The 21,314-nt window shown below is 37.9% G+C and overlaps 1 protein-coding gene across 2 annotated transcripts in view; it reads left to right on the top strand.

Annotated features, from left to right (window-relative positions):
* Positions 1-21,314, top strand: part of LOC123868399 (lysophosphatidylcholine acyltransferase) — a 39,032-nt gene that overhangs the window by 6,921 nt on the left and 10,797 nt on the right. Inside the window, exon 3 of one of the 2 annotated variants that reach the window (XM_045910912.1) lies at positions 17,126-17,337. In XM_045910912.1, the coding sequence (XP_045766868.1) occupies positions 17,126-17,337 (212 nt within the window). Of the gene's footprint in view, positions 1-10,173; positions 10,401-17,125; positions 17,338-21,314 lie in introns of both variants that reach the window. The other variant, XM_045910911.1, reaches the window with a different exon arrangement.

Genomic DNA, 21,314 nt, shown 5'->3' with positions numbered 1-21,314 from the left:
TAATGGTTTGGGCTATGTCAGTAACCTTGGTCCTCCTGCGGATTTCCTCATTTCGGACTCTACCCCTCAGGGAAATTCCTAACACAGCGCTCTCCATAGCTCGCTGAGCGTCATTGATTTTGTCCATGAATCCGTTTGTCAGTGTCCACGTTTCATCACCATACCTACGTGAGAAAAAATACATATCCGAAAAAATCACTACAGAAGTCAAATCAACAGCAGTTCCTATAAACTTGAAAGTCATTATTTAAATTTTCACGAAGTGATAAATGAATTATTTTATTCAAGTTTTCACCGTAAATAGAGATGTCTGTACTCTGGACCAGCTAGATTTTCGGTAGATCCTTTATTAATATAAAGCGGATGCCCGCAATTTTGTCCTCATGAATTATGGCTTGTTGAATATCCCATGGGCATCTAAGTACTTACCTTGATTAACTTATTGATTTTCCGAGATGAATATCTATGTTTATCTTTAAAATGCAAGCTCTCTTTGCCAAACGTCAAGATCGATGAAGCATTGAGTCGTGAAAAGTTTACAGATAGACAAAATTTACGTATAATATATAAGTAATATAATATCATGTACAAGTACAATAGTGTTATTGTTCAAGTTTTTGTTACATTTTATAGTTTTCCGGCTTCGTAGCACAATAACACAGTATTACAAATACTACGCTAACAATGCCAGTTGCAGGGCATTGTTGTCTAAACTATACTAACTATAGGCAAGTGAAATCCTTGAAACCTCGCACAGAAAAACTATGGACAGGCGGGAAGTATTATGTGTTTCGTAAAACATTCATTTGAACAAAATTATAGGTAACACTAAAATGACCGTGACTTTAACCGCGTGGATTTAGGTTTTTAAAAATCCCGAGGCAACTCATTGATTTTCCGGGTTTGAAAGTAGCCTATATGAAAGCTATCTCTCTCCCTGTACTTATCTTTCATCAAAATCTGTTTAAATCGGTCGTGAAACGGTAACAGACATACATACCTTCACACTTTTGCATTTATAATAATTAGTATGGATTATTAAATACTTACCTCGTTACTTACGATGTTGTAGCAATGGAGGTAAACCATTTAAGTTCATCATTATAATCATTATCATGATTCTTGATCAAACCATCGGCAGCTCACTACTGAGCACGGGTCTGCTGGCTAAGTGCGGATTGGCAGACTTCACACATCTTTGAGAACATTATCTACGGATAACTCTCAGGCATACAGGTTTCCTCACGATGTTTTTCTTCACCGTTAATAATATTATTTTTAATTTTTATTATTGGTGGTCAAAGTTTAACACGATAACCATAACGTAACTTTAACCGCCTCTCATGCAATTAGCTTTAGGTATTTGCTGTAACCAAACCACACCAAACCGCAGACGTTAGAGATTAACCTAATTCACCCATACAAGTATCTAAATAATAACTATTACCGTTATTGTGGATGCAAAAACTGGTACCTACTCTTTATTTTTTTTTTGTTTAAGCATATTTTAATAAGCAGACTTGGCAAAGAATTTCTTCGTATGAACTTGGGCCACGGTAGTAAGAATACAAATCGGTTAAGCGGATGGGTTTTTGGGAATCCCGTGGGAACTCTTTGATTTTCCGGGATAAAAAGTAGCCTATGTCCGTCCACGGGACATAAGCTAACCCTGTACCAAATTTCGTCAGGATCGGTTAAACTGTTGGGCTGTGAAAAGGTAGCAGACAGGCAGACACACTTTCGCATTTATAATATTAGTATGGATTTATACACTCAGTGAAAATTTCAATTGTGTACCTCTTACAGGTTATAAGACCCACTGACAAACAGACTGACGAATATTGGAGGCTTAGCACTTGTTGGCAGTCTTCGGGTACTGAACCCTACAAAGCATTTCTACCTGCATGAAATGTGCATTTGTAAATTGGAACTGTATTGGACAGCTTTTACTACTTCTGATACTATGTCAGACCAAAGACATGGCGTTTATATTTACATCGCTGTGTCAGACCGACTCTACGGAAAGCAGATTCTACTCAAAAGATTATTTTTCTTGAAGTATGCAAAAGCTTTCGATTTACTATGATAAATTTTTGCTCATGAAGTCAGTATCACAGTATCACACTTCACATCAATATTATAAAAGCGAAAGTTTGTGTGTATGTGTGTGTGTGTGTGTATGTTTGTTACTCCTTCACGCAAAAACTACTAGACAGATTTGGCTGAAATTTGGAGTGGAGATTGATAATATCCTGGATTAGCACATAGGCTACTTATTACCCCGGAAAATCAAAGAGTTCCCACGGGATTTCAAAAAACTAAATCCACGCGGGCGAAGTCGCGGGCATCGGTTAGTAGAACATATAAGGATAAACTGACTGATTGATTTCAGTATTGAGATTTGGTATACGTATGATATAGGGAAGTAAAAATTACTAGAAATACCACCTGAGCAAGGGCAGCGTGGTGCTAGTTATAGTAACAACTTATATAATTTTCATGGTTTTGGGTCGTTGGGTCGTCAAGTAACAGTAAGTAATAGTTAAGTAATTGGCTCGTTTAGTGGTATTAGCAAAGCTACCTTATTATACCTAACTCCTATAATTAGTGTAAAAAGAGCTACGGGTCGTATTGAGTAATTGCATCTTTCTGTTAGTTTACTGTTTCGAGGCCACGTGATTGAATCACTATTTGCCAATTTTGGCGATAGTTAAGAGAGGCTTCTCTAGTGCGGTCCCCAGCACTTTTTATAAAAAGTTAAACAGCACTAAAACGTGACTACTACCCGCGAACTGCTTGCCGATAGAAGCGATAGATATAGTAGAATTGTTTTCCGGTCGCTCGGTGTATATTAACATTGTACTATGTTTATATTTATCATTTGATATCCCACTCGATGCAATAGCAACAAGTGTAAATTAAAAATTTATAACACCCCCGACAAGTGAAGGTTACAGTAACTAGAAAAGAGCTGATAAATTTCAAACGGCTTAACCGATTTTCTTAGATTTATTATAGCTAAGAACACTCTCGATCAAGCCACCTTTCAAACAAAAAATAAATTAATTAAAATCGGTTCATTCGTTTAGGAGCTACGATGCTACAGACAGATACACAGATTAAACACACGTCAAAATTATAACACCCCTCTTTTTGGGTCGGGGGTTAAAAACGCGCGTGGAAATTTTTTCTTCCGTCTCTTCATTGTAGAAAATTACGCTAGATTTGTCCCTAGCCTAAGTCGGTCAAAAAGTAAAATATTTGTTTGTCTCCATGATCCATCAAGTCTGTTGAGCAAACGGGTGCTGGCCTTGGAGTCTGTGGCACCGTTAAAGTAACGAAGCACGCTATCTATTACTGACATAGATGATATTCTAGGCTATATTATTCAACCTGTGTACTTAGGTAGGTTCTTTCTATCTTTCTTTTATTATAATACAAGTGTAAATTAAAAATTTTCATCACCCCCGACCAGTGAAGGTTACAGTAACTAGAAAAGAGCTGATAACTTTCAAAAACTTGGAGTTTTCCAAACATTTTCCAAAACATCATTTTTAAATAAATAATAATGTATATCTAGGCAACGTCCATCTTGACAGCTTGACATTTGTCAATTGACTTAATATTAAGAACCTAACGGTTATGTAACCTTCTTTTCTACAAGAAAACTAGAAAAGAGCTGATAACTCTTAAACGGCTGAACCAATTTTTTTAGATTATAGCTAAGAACACTCTCGATCAAGCCACCTTTCAAACAAAAAAAACTAAATTAAAATCGGTTCATTCGTTTAGGCGCTACGATGCCACAGACAGATACACAGATACACAGATACACAGACACACAGATACACAGATACACACGTCAAACTTATAACACCCCTCTTTTTTGGTCGGGGGTTAAAAATTGAGGGACCCAGGATACATCCTTTGTAGATGACCGATAAATTAAATAGTCTGTACTTAGGAAAATTCGCGAAAATAGCAGACAGCTAATTTATTCCTGTCGTATTTTATACTCGTAACTAGTATTTCTATCTATCTATAACCCAAACTAATTGGTAATCATTCGGTCGAATGGATATTGTAATTAATTAATTATGCATGGATTGCTTTTTTGATGTCGGAACGCATGTAATTAGTATTATTTATCTATCTAAATATTTAAAAGGAAAAGCTAATTGACTGACTGACTGACTGACTGATCCATCAACGCAAAGCTCAAACTACTGGACGGATCGGGCTAAAAATTGGCATGCACATAGATAGCTATTTTGACGTAGACATCCGCTAAGAAAGGATTTTTTAACCCCCGACCCAAAAAGAGGGGTGTTATAAGTTTGACGTGTGTATCTGTGTATCTGTCTGTGGCATTGTAGCGTCTAAACGAATGAACCGATTTTAATTTTGTTTTTTTTTTTGTTTGAAAGGTGGCTTGATCTTAGCCATAATCCAAAAAAATTGGTTCAGCCGTTTAAGAGTTATCAGCTCTTTTCTAGTTTTCTTGTAGAAAAGAAGGTTAGATAACCGTTAGGTTCATAATATTATGTCAATTGACAAATGTCAAGCTGTCAAGATGGACGTTGCCTAAATACATAATTATTTATTTGAAAATGATGTTTTGGAAAACTCAGATAGGTACTTTGGATCGTAGGCGCGGAATAATCCAAGAAAATCGGTTCAGCCGTTTGAGAGTTATCAGCTTTTTTCTAGTTACTGTAACCTTCACTTGTCGGGGGTGTTATAAATTTTTAATTTACACTTGTGAAAATTCAACCGCTAAGGGGTAAAATTGGGGTTTGAAATTTGTGTAGGCCACGCGGACGAAGTCGCGGGCATAAGCTAGTATGATAATATACTGTTAAACTGCAAAATACTGTTATCAATGTATTGTTACCAGTTTAATTCAAATCCTAATTCACTTTCTTTTATTGTTTCATCAAGATTATCTAGCGAAAGTGAAATCGATACACCAACACGATTTTTGAATAACAAATTAGATTGTTATCGATTAATTATAGTTTATTAATGGAATGGACATTGGAATTTAAATTTACGGCCGAAATTAATCATCGATCTTCAATACTAATAGTAAAGTAAGTTTGTTTGTAGGAAGTAATCTCGGAAACTACTACTCGACCTGTATCTGTACATTCTAAAACAGATTTTTATTTATGCATAATACTTTTTGATTTATCGTGCAAAATGTTGGACAAAATACCCGAGTACGGAACCCTCGATCCTACCAACACCTTAACCTACCCTTAAGGCATTCCCGCAATTTTTGATATATATTTAAAAATTATTAAGACATTGTATAAATAATAAAGACAAGTAAGAGTATTTTTACCGTTGAACCTTTTTACCATCCCATATTCATACTTGAGCTTATTGACAGAGAAAGTTTCGTTTTTCTATCGTGCGTAAAGAAAGTACAAACTCATGTTGTCTGTGTCAATAGAAAAACGATTATTTAAAAAATCCCATATGCGCAGGCGCAAATATGTAGTTTACGGTCGAAATTGATATTAATAAGTAAATACATTATCTATTTGTGATTAGTTGATAAGTTACTCAGAAATGTAGTTATCCACTGATATTTTAAGAATTTTATGACAGACTAGCGACCCGCCCCGGTTTCGCACGGGTGGACATTTATTTTTTCTATTTTCCGGGATAAAATATAGCCTATACGGATTCGGAAGAATCCCTCTAAGTAATGGTAAAAGAAATTTTGAAATCGGTCCAGTAGTTTTTGAGCCTATTCAATACAAACATACAAAAATACAAAGGTTTCCTCTTTATAATATTAGTATAGAAATCCATACTAATATTACCGTAGAGTTAATTTTATTAGTATTCGCAACAAATATTCGTCGCCAAGGCTGGTTTTGTAGAGCAAAGCGTATCCAATCGAGACATTGACGATCGATGTTGAAACGCAACGGAGGATGAATCGCTAACAATGCTTCAAGGCTTTAACTCTACATATTTTGATTGAGTTTACTATTGAATCAGAAAGGATGCTTTGATTTTGCGATCTTACAATTTGATTTGTATTTATTTACATTTGGAATTCCTTGTCAGTTGTTGATATTATATCATATTATGTGCAACTAATATCAACAATCAGTCAAGTGTAAATCGGACTCCGTACCATCGTACAAAAGTAATACTTTGATTTTTCGAATTTTCATGGCGGCCATTTTGAATTTTTTATTATTTGTTGTTATAGCGGCAATAGAGATACATATTCTGTGAAAATTTAAACTCTCTACCTATTACGGTTCACGAAACACAGACAGACAGACGGATGGACGGACGGACGGACGGACAGCGAACGTTTAGTAATAGGGTCACGCGCGTTGGCACGCTTATTTTCAATTTTTCCATCGTCGCAGCCTCGGCAATATTGATATCAAAGAAAAACAAATGAAAAACTGGTTTTTAAAATTAATTTGAGAATTGAGATACGAAGTCAAGCATAAAAATCGAGTTTTTTGGCTAGTGCGCAGTTTTAGAATTTAGAAATGATAATTTCACTCCTAGGAAAGTATCTACTTCAAGACAAGTGATTAGGAATCTTCTAAGCAAGCGCGTTCAAACCTAGAATTCATCAAATGGAAACGTTTAGTATGATTGTCGTCAAGTGCAAGCATACCTATACCTATTTCAATGAAGACAAGAGATTTAAAACATAATAGGTACTTACTATAATAATACGTCATATTGCACGAATTTGTAGAACATATAAGATCAGCTTTATTTCGCCCGAGTAATTACTGTCACAAGTGTAAATTAAAAATTTTCAACACCCCCGACAAATCATTTTCAAATAAATAATTATGTATATCTAGGCAACGTCCATCTTGACAGCTTGACATTTGTCAATTGACACTTGAATATTATGAACCTAAGGGTTATCTAACCTTCTTTTCTACAAGAAAACTAGAAAATAGCTGATAACTCTTAAACGGCTGAACCAAGTTTTTTGGATTATAGCTAAGAACACTCTCGATCAAGCCACCTTTCAAACAAAAAAAAGTAAATTAAAATCGGTTCATTCGTTTAGGCGCTACGATGCCACAGACAGATACACAGATACACAGATACACAGATACACAGATACACAGACACACAGATACACACGTCAAACTTATAACACCCCTCTTTTTGGGTCGGGGGTTAAAAACATGATCATATCGTACAATTTAGCATTGTATTACAACCTTTAAAGCCACGAGTTATGGTATAAATTCGCCTGAGGTATTTTATCTGAGAACTGGTAAGACTGCTCTTATGTTAGCTTAGCTTCGAAGATCTAGTTTCGAGGTCGAGACTACGCTCGCCTCTAGAGATGAAGTATTTGATTTTCCCGATTGCCTGTCTTGTCTTTGGCTCTTGTACTGTTTGTAGTAAATGAGGCCTGAATCACTTACTTTTGATGTCAAATAACTTCGATTCTCGAGGCATGGACGTAAAAAATCGGTCAAGTGCGAGTCGGCATCGCAGACGAAGGGTTCCGTGCCACGAGAAATAACACTTTATTTTATTTAATTTTTATGGCGGCCATTTTATAATTTTTTATTATGTTGTTGTAATACAGGCATTAGAAATGATACAGATTCATGACTTACAACCCTTTGACAGACAGACAGACGGTCGGACGGACGGACGGGCAATAGAGGCTTAGTAATAGCACCGTTGGCACCCTTTGGGTACGGAAACCTAAAAATAAGGAAGTCATAAAATATTTGCTTTGGCGTACAAAAATTTTACAATGCTGATAAAAGTATGCAATCAATCTGAATAAGAATCAACATCATTATAGGAGGTACTAGGTAGGTACCTACCTACTACGATGGTGCCTGAGTTACGTCGTTATCTTTATCAAGCTTTCCCCTGTGTGTGGTATTCGTAAACGAGTCTTGTTTGGCTGCTGCTTACGTCACAACTCGCAGTACACTGGCCTTGTTCTCGGTAGCGAGTACTGACGAGCGGCACTTGTTTGTTTTCGCCAAACTGTTCCTTGCGTACTGTTTGTATTATCATTGGCTACCACTGAAATGGACTTGTACAAGTACACTGGAAGAGGCGTGCCATACAAAATGACAGTTACTTTTTGTGCCGATTTGAAGCACTAGGCTACGTCCACTACTTCCAATAGTTTGCACAGCTCAGTGTATATTTTATTATCCAGATGTACATATCTCTAAGGCTGAAATCTATAGAGCGGACTTTGCTCAGACTTAAGTTTCAGTTAAAACGAGACAGATTTATGTCATCGATATAGCGCTTTTTCATTTTATCAGTGTCTTGAGTCAAAGTCAAAGTGCGCTCTATAGATCTTAGCCTAAGTCAGCCGTGTCCGATGATTCGTTTCCACCTTTACTCACGCATTTCGTCGGATGCAATGCTGACGCATTTTACAGATGTAGGTACCTGATTGTACAATGTATAGGAATAATTTAATAAGCACGAGAGTAACGCCTCCACAAAAGTAACGTAATTTAATAGAGTAGGAAAAGGCTTCGTTGAATAGGTATACTTCAAGGCTTATAGATCTGCTAGCTGAATAATAGGGCGAAGGAAAAATATTCCTTTTTTATTTCTAGACTTCTTTATTTAAGCATTACTAGCTGATGACTGTGTCTTCGTTAGCATGGATTTAGTTTTATAAAAATCCCGTGGGAACTCTTTGATTTTCGGGTATAAAAGTAGCCTATGCGCGCCTCTGCTTTTCCAGGATACAAGTTATCTCTGTGCCAAATAGATAATAATAGGTAATCGCGAATACAAGTTTTTGAGGACCCCTTGGGAACTCTGATTTTCCGGGATAAAATGTAGCCTTCGTCCTTCCCTGGGATGCAAGCTGTATCAGACAGACGGACGGACAGCGGACGCGGAGGCTTAGTAGTTAGTAATAGGGTCCCATTGGCATTCTTCAGGTGCAGAACCCTGAAACAGCTTTATTTAGACCTCGTGTACTGAATTTGCTTAGACATTAGCTACTGTTATTATTTTATTTCGCAAGGAAAACTTACAGCTTGCAGGAAAAAGTAAATAGATAAGAACATAATAAAATTAAAGCTAATAATAAGTTTTCACGGATAGAATTTACATAAGAAAAAAAAAAATTTATTTCCCATCTTTCATCAAAAGAAATCGTACTTATAATACCTACTTCGTTGCGATAACAGGGGTTGGTACACGCTATACCATTATGAAATGCCATAAACAAAAGCTATGAACGAAGAAAAAAGCTAGTAAAGCTTTATCTGACGAAAATTAAAATCAAATAAATTTTTATTGTTTGTTAGGTACAAGATTAAAAATGCGTGCTACTAAAATTTCAATATTGCCTTCTTACATAGGTTCACTGTCCACTGACTGACTGGACTAGTCAAGGTCAAGTACCTTCCCTTTTGACACGAAAGGTTCAAATTACATGAGTTTCGCATGAGTAACATATAGATACTTATAATTATTTAAAAGCTTTTGGAATAAATACAAAGAGACTTTTTTATCACTTCATCATTTAAATAATTGCCTAACCGACCCATTCATTAGGACTGAGCTCCTAAACCCCAAGAAGAATATGTTGAATATAAAGCGTACAGCGTAATGCTGAGTTGGGACCTTTTTTTCGGGTTGTGCCACACATGACAGTATATTCCGGCGCTTCTTCCGCTGGAATAAACTGCCTTTTGGCTTTGCGACGGGTTTGCCCGCGAAATTCAAATTTAATTTGGTTTTTCGCAATTTGTAAACTAATACGACAAAGTAGGCTTATGCCACTTTAATTGTGCCAATGGCAGTATCATCCTCACAGATTTTTTAGCTAAGAAATTAGCTCTAGTATCGACTAACTTGTGAGATATAGTTGATACTAGAGCTAATTTCTTAAACTAGACCCTTTCAAGTAAAGATTTTTATATAAACCTGTGAGGATGATACTGCCATTGGCGCAATTAAAATGCCATAAGCCTACATCGTCGTATTAGTTTACAAATTGCGAAAAACCAAATTAAATTTGAATTTCGCGGGCAGACCTGTCTCATGCCCCTTAATGCTCAAGTGTTAGAAACGCCGGTGGTGTGTGGCACAACTTTCAAAGAGTGAACGTTTTTTTTTTCTTTCTTTACTACGCATACTAACATAGCTATCTCGTTCTAGCAAGCTGCGCTTCTCGATTCTCTCTCTCATACGCTTGGTGGTGGTAGCAGCCGGGTTCCACCGGGTGCGGATATTGGGTCGAGAGCACGTGCCTTCCAACCGGCGGGAAGCCCCAGTAATCGTGATCGCCCCACATTCTTCCTACTTCGATGCAATAGCCATCGTATGCCTTGGAGCACCCAGCGTGGTTGCTAAGGCGGACACAGCAAGACTGCCCTTCATAGGACGTACGTGCTCATTGTGGTGTTTTGGCATGATGTGTGTAGTTTAGTTATTGAGTTCAGCTTCTGTGCACAAATGCTGTTTTAATTTCGTTTGTTATATTTTGATTCGTAGTTCTTATAAAGTAGCGATACGTTCCTTTTTGACGCAACAGCCACTATATTGTCTTGGTTTTCTCAAAGTGGTTGAAAAGTCTGACACAGCAAGACTGCCCTTCATAGGACGTACGTGCTCATTGTGGTGTTTTGGCATGATGTGTGTAGTTTAGTTATTGAGTTAAGCTTCTGTGCACAAATGTTGTTTTACTTTCGTTTGTTATATTTTGATTCGTAGTCCTTTTAAATTAGCGATACGTTTCTTTTTGACGTAACAGTCACTTTATTGTGTATTGGTGTTTTCCGCTGTGTGTAGTTTAGCTATTGAGTTAAGTTTTTATACACAAATGCTGTTGTACTTTCGTTTGATATTCTTTTTTTCGTAGTCCTTTTAAAGTTACCCAACAGGCGTTGTGTACCTTGGTTTCTCAGCTTGGTTGCCAAGGTTGTACAGCAAAACTGCGCTTCATAGGATGTACGTGCTCATTGTGGTGTTTTGGCATGATGTGTGTAGTTTAGAGCTTCTTTGCACAAATGCTGTTTTACTTGGGTTTGATGTCTTTTGTTTTGTAGTTCTTTTTAAAGTAGTGATACGTTTCTTTTTGACGCAACAGTCACTGTATGTTTTGGTGTTCTCAGCGTGGTTGAAACATTGGATGTACATTGTACATGCTCATATTATTTGTGATGTTTTGAATTTTGTGGTGTTTGGCATGAAGTGTGTAGATTAGTTTTTTTGCGCAAAAATATTTGGTTTTGTTTAATTTGTTTGTGTTTTTATATTTGTAGTTTTTTTCATCCTTTGCTGGCTAAGCCATTCTATGACTGGTTTGTTAATTTTTGTAATGTTTTCTAGCTATTTCATTTATAACATTTCAGCCTGAATATATTATATCATTTTCTTGTATGAGTACATAAAAATTGTTTCTAAAACCTATGGTTGCCACAATAATAGAGTAAGATCCAAGGATCGGGTTAGTTTGTATTGTTAATGTACGAGTAGGCGTGCATATTTGCTTCGCGATCTTAGACCATAAGATGCGGTATGGCCCATACCGGACCTAATTGTGGCGACAATCTCTAAACATGACATGCATCTTGTATAATGATTCACACCTGCAGATGCTAACGACTTGTGATAATGGAATCAAGTTCTCATATAGTGGCATCGTAGCCCTAATGTGGTCGACGTGACGTAAAGTGAAAGTACCCTTTGGAAGTAGCTCAAGTATGTTTTTGTTGGTATGGTTCAATGACTTTCTAAGCAAGGACATCGCACTGGCGCGCATAACAAGGGACCAAGTAATTGTGCTTATACTCGGTGTAAGCACACTTTCTTCATTAGTCGCATGTTGACTGCTAAGCTGCCAAGATGCCTAAATGCGCGATCAAAAAGTGCCGAAATAATACGTTAACGACGCAGAAAAGAGATGGTGTGACTTACCACCGGTAAGTTAATTTTATTTACGTAAGATAACATGCGAAAAAGTGTAAAATACTTAGTAAAACCATTGAAAACACTAGAAATATCTAAAATTATTTACAATGTTCCCATTCCTTTCTCTCACGCACATCGGAAAGAGACAGATGGAAGGGCGCGTCACGAATGTCGGAAAAACAAAACTGTGGAGTAGCTTTTTTTTGTTCAATGTAAAATCTATTGGCCATTATTGTATCACATTTATTTTATTATCTTTTGACGACCTCCGGTGCGCAGTGGTAGCGCGGTGGATTTGTATGACGAGGGTCCCGGGTTCGATTCCCGGCTGGGCCGATTGAGATTTTCTTAATTGGTTTAGGTCGGCTGGTGGGAGGCCTTTGGCCGTGGCTACTTACCACTCTACCGCCAAGCGATTTAACGTTCCGGTACGATGCCATATAGAAACATCTATAACGGGTATGGATTTTACCCCACCCCTACAAGTTAGCCCGCTACTACCGTAGACTGTATCATCACTTTCCACCAGGTGTGATTGCAATCTAGGGCTTTTAATTTTTTTTTAATATAAATCATCCCACGTAAAACCATATACATATAACTAGTAGGGCGCGAGAGTTCGCGGCCCGCAAGCGGACCGCAATTTTTCTGCTCATCAAGTTGAATTTCGGGTCCTGATCATTTTTTGTCAAGAAACCACTCTTCCATCTTTTATAATCTTCGAGATAGACACCGGCGAAATTTGTATGGCCGCCATATTGAATCCGCCATTTTGGTTTTATTTTTCAGCTCCCTGTCTATTGGATGAAGTTCTGAGTGACATTTGTTCGAGCAACCCCACCTATCTTCAATACCCTGACCGTGCTCCTCACCGAAATCCTCAATCATCAGCTCTATCCATATTTTTCCTCCGAATCATTTTTTGTCCTCTATACGAAACTATCGGTAAAAAAAAAACATACAAAGAGGTGATCAAATGAGTCAGTCAGTCAGTCAGTCAGTCAGTCAGTCAGTGAATCAGCACGAGGAGATATAGTATAATAGTTATATAGTATAGATATAGTATAATAGTTTCATATTTACAAAAACGAAAAATCTCTCAAAGAAATAACAAAAATTAATAGTGCTACACTACTCCATTCCATTTTTTGTTCAAGTTTGCTTCTAAAATCACCTTATTCAGCTTCCAGTGCTTATCGATTTACATTGCGGCTTAATCACTGAGGTTAGTTTACAGGACTTGAATGTTAGCGGGAATGTATAAATGGAGCAGTAGAAGCTACATAAGGTGAATTTAGAAACGTGTGCCATGTTTGGGCTCTTGTGTTGTATGCCGTGATGTGTCCATGCTTAGAAAGTCATTGGTATGGTTTGTGTAAATAAGCATGCTTGCTTGGTACTCCGTTATGATGTCGCGTAGACCTCAAGGCGTAGGTACATACGTCAGTAGGTACAGTAAAAATCCGATAAAGTGCGAGTCGGACTCGTGTACAAAGGGTTCCGTACCTTCGTACAAGATATACGTAGGCACTTTTATTTACTCGTACCATCTTACAAGATATTTTAATAGTTTTCTGTGAAACACAGCAAGTTAATGACAACAGCGCCAGCTGTATGTGATTTAGTAAATTAATTTTTTTCGTGAACACATTTTTTTAAATGGGCGTCCTTTACCTCGTGAGCTTTTGCAGTCACCCGCACCAGCGCAACTTGCTGGTGAAGATGATGACGACGAGGACGACGCAAGCATTACTGGACCTGACAATAGCCCCGTGCGCGATGGCGAGTCCATCGCCCACAGTACGGGGGCCCTGGATCCAACACACATCCGAGACCTCGAGGCCCAAAGCCAAGAAGGCAGGCCTTAGCCGATAACGGCTTAAAGGACGTTACCGGGGAAGTGTTCTTCCCCGCGCCACACCCGGGCAAGGAGGCCACGCCTCGAGGCCCGTACCCCCGTCTTGACCTAGGTCAGATGGAGAAGACCCCGCTGCGACATTTTTTTTGTGATGTAGCTACAAAATCTCTGTTTTTGGATTTATTCCTTTACTTGTGCTACAAGACATACCTGCCAGCCACATTTCATGAAGAAAGAACCTTTAGAAGTACCCTAAAGGTTTTGACAGTTTGCTTATGTGGTTTACAGTGGTAATGGATTTTTGCCAAGTTCTCTACCAGATAAAACGACTGTGAGTTAAGAAAGAAAAACTTCAATTTAGACTTGGTTACAAGGGCACGCAACAGGAATTGCTTATGTGCTAAAATGCGAAGCATACGTTAATAAATTGTGCATACTATTTACTGTAGCTACCTGGCAGGTATTGCGTGTCTATCTTAGATCATTAAGTTATCATGTGTATGAGGAATTTACGCCATACACTCGAGTCGCTAACGGGACATCGTATGATCGTATAATTTTCAAGTTTACTGTTTTTAGCCGTCCGTACACGAAGGGTGCCAACGGGACTCTATTACTAAGCCTCCTCTGTCCGTCCGTCCGTCCGCCCGTCCGCCCTTCCATCTGTCAGCGGGCTGTATTTCGTGAACCATTTTACCACCGAACCGGAAGACGTCGGGCGAGTTCACCGATCCTTATGTCGTCGACATTCCATCTACACGCACGAAACGTTTTGCGCCATCATTCCTCATACGCATGGCTAAGGTTTGGAATACTCTTCCGCGATCTGTGTTTCCTACCAATTAGGTACAATCCGGGTATCTTTAAAACAAGAGTGACCTCACTTCGCTCGATCAGTTTATACGTAACAAAGTTCTAGTTTATTCTATTAGTATTGTCTGTACCTATGCCTAATCTTGTAAAGATAATGAACATGTAGGGTTAATTTCGCCTTCCTCACATTTACTTTGCTATTCCTAAGATATATCTGCGAAGTGCGAAATAATCATAAAGTAACCTCCTATAATATTACTTGTAGTCCCGTTGTGTTATTATCTTGAAACTTACGATGTTGTTAAGTTGGATGCACACTTGAAAATAAAATAAAAATTACTTAATATAAATACAAGTGTAAATTAAAAATTTATAACACCCCCGACGATCCAAAGTATTTGAGTTTTCCAAAACATCTTTTTGAAATAAATAATTATGTATTTAGGCAACGTCCATCTTGACAGCTTGACATTTGTCTATTGACATAATATTATGAACCTAACGGTTATCTAACCTTCTTTTCTACAAGAAAACTAGAAAAGAGCTGATAACTCTTAAACTGCTGCCAATTTTTTTAGATTATAGCTAAGAACACTCTCGATCAAGCCACCTTTCAAACAAAAAAAACTAAATTAAAATCGGTTCATTCGTTTAGGCGCTACGATGCCACAGACAGATACACAGATACACAGATACACACGTCAAACTTATAATACCCCTCTTTTTTGGTCGGGGGTTAAAAATAATTTAGCACCTATATACTTACCTACGCTTCGGTTAGTAAAACAATTTCTTGTAAAAATATAAAAAGGAATTGCATTTAGGGTTCCGTACCCGAAGGGGCTTACGGGACCCAAACAGGAATTAATGTCTGGTTGCTAAGGCTTCAGAAGCTCCTGGATATTAATAAATTACAAAATTGTTCAACTTTATCTAAAAGCAAGTGTAAATTAAAAATTTATAACGCCCCCGGCAAGTGATGGTTACTGTAACTAGAAAAGAGCTGATAACTTTCAAACGGTAGAACCGATTTTCTTGGATTATAGCTAAGAACACTCGGTCAAGTCACCTTTCAAACAAAAAAAAAAAAACTAATTTAAAATCGGTTCATTAGTTTGGGAGCTACGATACCACAGACAGATACACAGATACACACGTCAAACTTACAACACCCCTCTTTTTGGGTCGGGGGTTAAAAACAAGCGGGCCTGCTCCGGCTTTGTTCAGATCATGACTAGAGACTAGATTATTTTATCAAACTACGGTTGAATCACTTATCACACCTGTTCAAGTGTTCTATAACACTGCAATGGTTATTTTAATTGAGTTGAACGAATCGCTAAATACTTCCTCTACTGACGTAAACGGCAAATGTCATGCAATGCATCCGTTTTGCAGCAGGTTTTACATAACGCACGCAATGTGCAACGTCCCCCTTATGTGCACTCGGCTTAAATCGACTTTCTCTATGTCTAGGCACGCTTAAACACTGGAGTCGAAAGTTGAGAAATAGCGATGATACTAAAGTTATTATTAGTTATTTTGAATCTGAGCAACTCATTATGTTTGTATTAAAGCTTGGAGATAACATAATGGAGCTATGTTAACAACACGCGACTGCGTGCGCCAGAAACGTGCTTCCTAGAAGGAAATTGTATAATGTATAGTAATGCAGAAACTGCTCAACGGGTTGTAAAGCCGAAATGGCAATGGGCGCAACACATATAGTACCCGCACGTCACCCGCGTTATCCCACCACATCGGGTTAGCGCGTGGGCTGTGTAGGTGTACGGGGCGTCCCCACCCCAATTGCACACTCGACCTGTCGCGTACAATAGGCCGAAGAAGCGATAGATGTTTGGTTACCAAGTTTCTGGAATGGCGACCGGAAAGCGCAGTGTTGGCAGTTGTTGGGGTTTGTAAAGAGTTGTTCCCGTTGAGTCACGCTCCCGTGAGTAACACTGTGATACAACGGGGGAAAAATTCCTCTGAGTCACAGTGTGACACAAGAGAAATTAATGGTGGTCTCACCATCGCCATCCGAAGGCGACAAAGAAACATCCATATACCTACCTACTAACTTGTAGTGGTCCCGAACTCTATTAAACAGTTTAGACTTTTAGAGCTACATATTTTCAGGGCTACAATAAGGCTCAAAATGTTGAGTAGGACATAACCTTGCCTACATAATTTACGTACCTTTTTTTTCTATGGGGAAATCTCTTTAAGATACCCGCTTGGGTTATGTGGGATTTCTACCCACTAAATCCCTTCCGTGGCCTTCCTCAGCATAATTATATTGAAGAGCTCCGGGAACTCTGACGAACGTGCGCCGGTGCCTCTTTCGCACTCCTCTTCGACGGTCTCCTCCTGAACAATGTACTTCCCTGGCCCTCAGCTTGTGCCACAGCAAGCTGCTGACTTCTCAGGGTCGCCGGCTTTTAATTTACGTACCTACGTTATATAGGTACTAACTTTATTACTAAAAAATTTGAACTAACGTATGTTCTTTCTTATAATTTCTAGGTCTCTGAAACCCCTGATATGTTTCATTGGGAAGATGTCGTACCTCGCCGGTGGTATGGCCATCACAGTGCGAGGCCGACAAGTCAGTCGCAAGGAAGCCCCCATACTTGTCGTGGCCCCGCACTCCTCGTTTCTGGACAGCTGCATCGTGTACGCGACAAAAATGTCTTCGGTCATTGTCAGGAAGGAAAGCATGGACAATTATGTTGGAAGTAGGTGTCTTTTTCATCTGGTGACGGGTTTTGGGAACTTTTTGTGAAAGTGCATTAAAGGTGAAAGTGCATTGGTTTTTGGTGAAGGTGTATGGACTTTTGAATTGCATAATATGTAGCTATGACCTTTTAGTCAAGAGTGCATCGTGTATGCATAAAAATGTTCTCGGTCATTGTCAGGAAGGAAAGCGTGGACAATTTACAAAGTAGGGTTTCTGGGAACTTTTTGTAAAAGTGCATTAAAGGTGAAGGTACATTAGTTTTTGGTGATGGTTTATCAACTTTTGCATAATGTGTTAATAGCTATGGCCTCCAAGCCAATAGTGAATAAGCATCTTCTAGGCATTTGCTGCATCTTAGGCTGCATTAACACCTGCCAGCCGGTCTGATTATTACGGCCAAGCTAGTCTATTTTATAAAAAAAACTATTATCATTCAGTAAGGAATGCATGGACAATATTATTTACTGAACATAGGTGCCCATTAAAGCTACCTGTTGATGTTTTTTGGGAGCTTTATGTGAAAGCGTATTAGATAAGTTTGGTAAATGAATGCTTGGTATACTAACTTTTGGTGAAGGCTACATAAAATGTGTGAATTGTGCAATGTCTGGGAATAGTTTTCATGAAGGAATGCATGGGCGATTAAGGTGTAGGAATTAATTGTTATACCTAATTATCTATTTCTTTACTTGGTGATGGTTTTGACGAACATAACTAACTTTTGATGAGAGTGCCTACAGTTAAAAACAGATACTATTGGAAGATATCCATTCTTATATGAATATTTGTTACATCATAGCCAGATTATGGACATATTTTGTTAGCGAAAACGGAATGTGATAATGATCTTTAACAAAATTAATCGGCTTGGTGGTGGAAGCCATCTTTGATAGTAGATTTTGCTATGATTTTCTACTGTTGTTTCATAACTGCTCGTCACACAATCATAGTTTTCGAGCTGTGACATTTTTACTGTTTCCGATATTTGTGGATGCATTTCTTAGTCTTGTTTTTGTGGATATTTTTTTGGGGAAACCAGGGATAAATCTAGCGGAAAATTGCTTGCGTATTTCCGCTTTTACCCTTGCTCTAAGGCCTCTGAGGGTGTTTCAATAAGATTTTTATGATCTTTTTTCACACGGAATTGACGTTTGTGTTTCTGTTTGTCTACCGATAACAATATCTATGTTATTCGTTGACCGTCAAACAGCAACCCACGGTGAGTTTAGTTTTATTTCAAACGTGCCTTTGCGTAAAGGCACGCACTACTTTTTTATAAATCCCCTAAAAATATATATCTAATTACATATTATATACTAAAAAGGAAAAGCTGACTGACCGACTGACTGGTCTATCAACGCACAGCTCAAATTACGGATCGGGTTGGGCATGCAGGCTATTATGGCGTAGACATCCGCTAAGAATAGATTTTTGAAAATTCAACCTAAGAGGGTATAACAAGTGTAAATTAAAAGTTTATAACACCCCCGACGATCCAAAGTATCTGAGTTTTCCAAAACATCATTTTCAAATAAATAATTATGTATTTAGGCAACGTCCATCTTGACAGCTTGACATTTGTCTATTGACATAATATTATGAACCTAACGGTTATCTAACCTTCTTTTCTACAAGAAAACTAGAAAAGAGCTTATAACTCTTAAACGGCTGAACCAATTTTTTTAGATTATAGCTAAGAACACTCTCGATCAAGCCACCTTTCAAACAAAAAAACTAAATTAAAATCGGTTCATTCGTTTAGGCGCTACGATGCCACAGACAGATACACAGATACACAGATACACACGTCAAACTTATAACACCCCTCTTTTTGGGTCGGGGGTTAAAAATAGGGGTTTGAAATGTATGTAGTCCACGCGGACTAATTCGCCTTGGGGTAATACATAACGCTGGTAAAAACCAGTTTCATTTCCATTCATGTTCAACTCAAGTAAGGCTGAACTTATATTTATAAAAGGCATTTAGCAGGCGTGCACACTCGAGACTGCTCTTACTATTGATTTTCTGTTCAGCAGTCTGAGCTGGTGCAGCTCACGCGTATTATAAGTGATGCTAAGAATAAATTCATCTATTTATTGCAAAGAAATTTAATATTTTACGGTAGGTATCCGAAGGGCATTCCGAACCAGTGGTAGATGCTCTTGACAATAAAAAATTATTTGTAAAAGTCTAATTGAATAAAAATATTTTGAATTTGGTGGTTTTTCTGGTAGATCAATGGTCGCTAGATAAGTACCACTGTATCTCGGGAACCGTATATACCTATGTAGCTAGAGAGTTTAAATTTTCATAGAATATGTATATCTATCTCTATTGCCACTATAACAACGAATAATAAAAATTTCGAAATGGCCGCCATAAAAATGTAAAACAAATAGTGCAAGTCCAACTCGCAGTTTTATTTATATTCATTAACTTAAAAAATATACATAGAGTTTTTGTTACGTTCAGCGCCATAAAAACCACAGTTTATTTGACTGATATTTTCAAAACTATACAAGCTCACTGACAAACATACACATCTTTGTAGGTATATCAGTTGGATACGATTTTCGAAAGTTTCTTTTCAAGCCTCTACTCGAGCTCGGACCTTATACGAATTTTAAAGACATTCACGCTTCACAACTCAGTCACGTATTCACTATTCAAGTACGCGTATTCAAGCCTAAATAGTATAATGAAATCACCTTTTTCATGGCTTCTTTTGAATCTTTTTCGTTGCCGCCTTTTTCCTTGTTATTTGTAAACAACCTTTTGTAGAGTTGTACATTTATTGTGGCTCGTGACATTTTAAGGCTAATGTGTATTGATGTAGTTTTGTCATTTAGAGACGTAAAGGTGGTTTCAGACTTCTTTATCTGCTTGTTTTATAAGCGAAATTCACATTACGAGTGACACGAAATTAGTTTCACGACATTAATTTCATTATCAATTGCATGTGTAATCGCATTGCGTTACGAAATTAGACGTTAAAGTCTGATACTAATTTCGTGCCTCTAATTTTGTAATAAAAATTCCGCTTTACGCTTGTTTTGACATAGGTACGCGCTAATACGCGCTTCACATTTCGCGCTTCAATAAACCGAACACTTAAATATACCGGCGTGATCGCTCAAAGCCGCCTCGAATCGGTGGGTCGGTCACAAAGAGTATACCTAATAATATTGGTCAGTCAGCCAGTAGCAATATTAATTGGCGTCTGTCGCTGTGTATACACTGTACACGCAAGTAGGTATAGTCCGTTATTCCTTTTTTTTTTAAATAAAGAATATTAGCCAAGTTTATCATGATGACTAATATTCCCCTTTCCCTTCCTATAACTGTCCGCTCCTATAACCGTTGAGCTATCGAGGCCTTTGTTTGCTTAAAAGATAAACATATCGTACAGAACCTCGGAGAAACGTGTACCTAAGTGACGCAATTTTGGATGCGCTTTATACCTTGTGGAGTTTGCTTTTTCCCTCGTATCATAATTTATTTGTCAGTTAGCGGTACAAGGTTGTATGGGCCTCGCATAGTGCGTCTCTTACGGAAAATTAAATAGATCGTCCGAGAGGATTTTATAAATAAATAAGTTAATAATATTTTATTTCAGACCACATACAAAGAATGTGTTAGTAACAATAAATCCTTATAATAACCTTAGTAATGTTAGTACAAAGTAAATAAATAAAGTAGCCTACCGTGCCAACTCCAGTCGCCCGGTGGCCACAGCTATCCAATATTTTGTTATTGGGCAGCCTATCCTATCCCTTATTGCACCGAGAATGCCGTTGTGACTGCTACGAAGGCGCTGTAGGAGTGAGGCCTGAGGATCTTTTTACACATCTTTTTAATTAGTCAATATTTTGTAGTCTTCTGAATATAAAATGTAAAAGCCCAACGTTCACAATATGAAATAGCAATGGTGACATTAACCTTTGTCGAAGTCAGGTGAAGTCAGCCAAGTCTAAA

Source organism: Maniola jurtina, chromosome 9 (genome assembly GCF_905333055.1).
Source record: "Maniola jurtina chromosome 9, ilManJurt1.1, whole genome shotgun sequence".
Lineage (NCBI taxonomy): Eukaryota > Metazoa > Arthropoda > Insecta > Lepidoptera > Nymphalidae > Maniola > Maniola jurtina.
The sequence above is the reverse complement of the archived record's forward strand: the minus strand, read 5'-3'. Positions and strand labels throughout refer to the sequence as shown.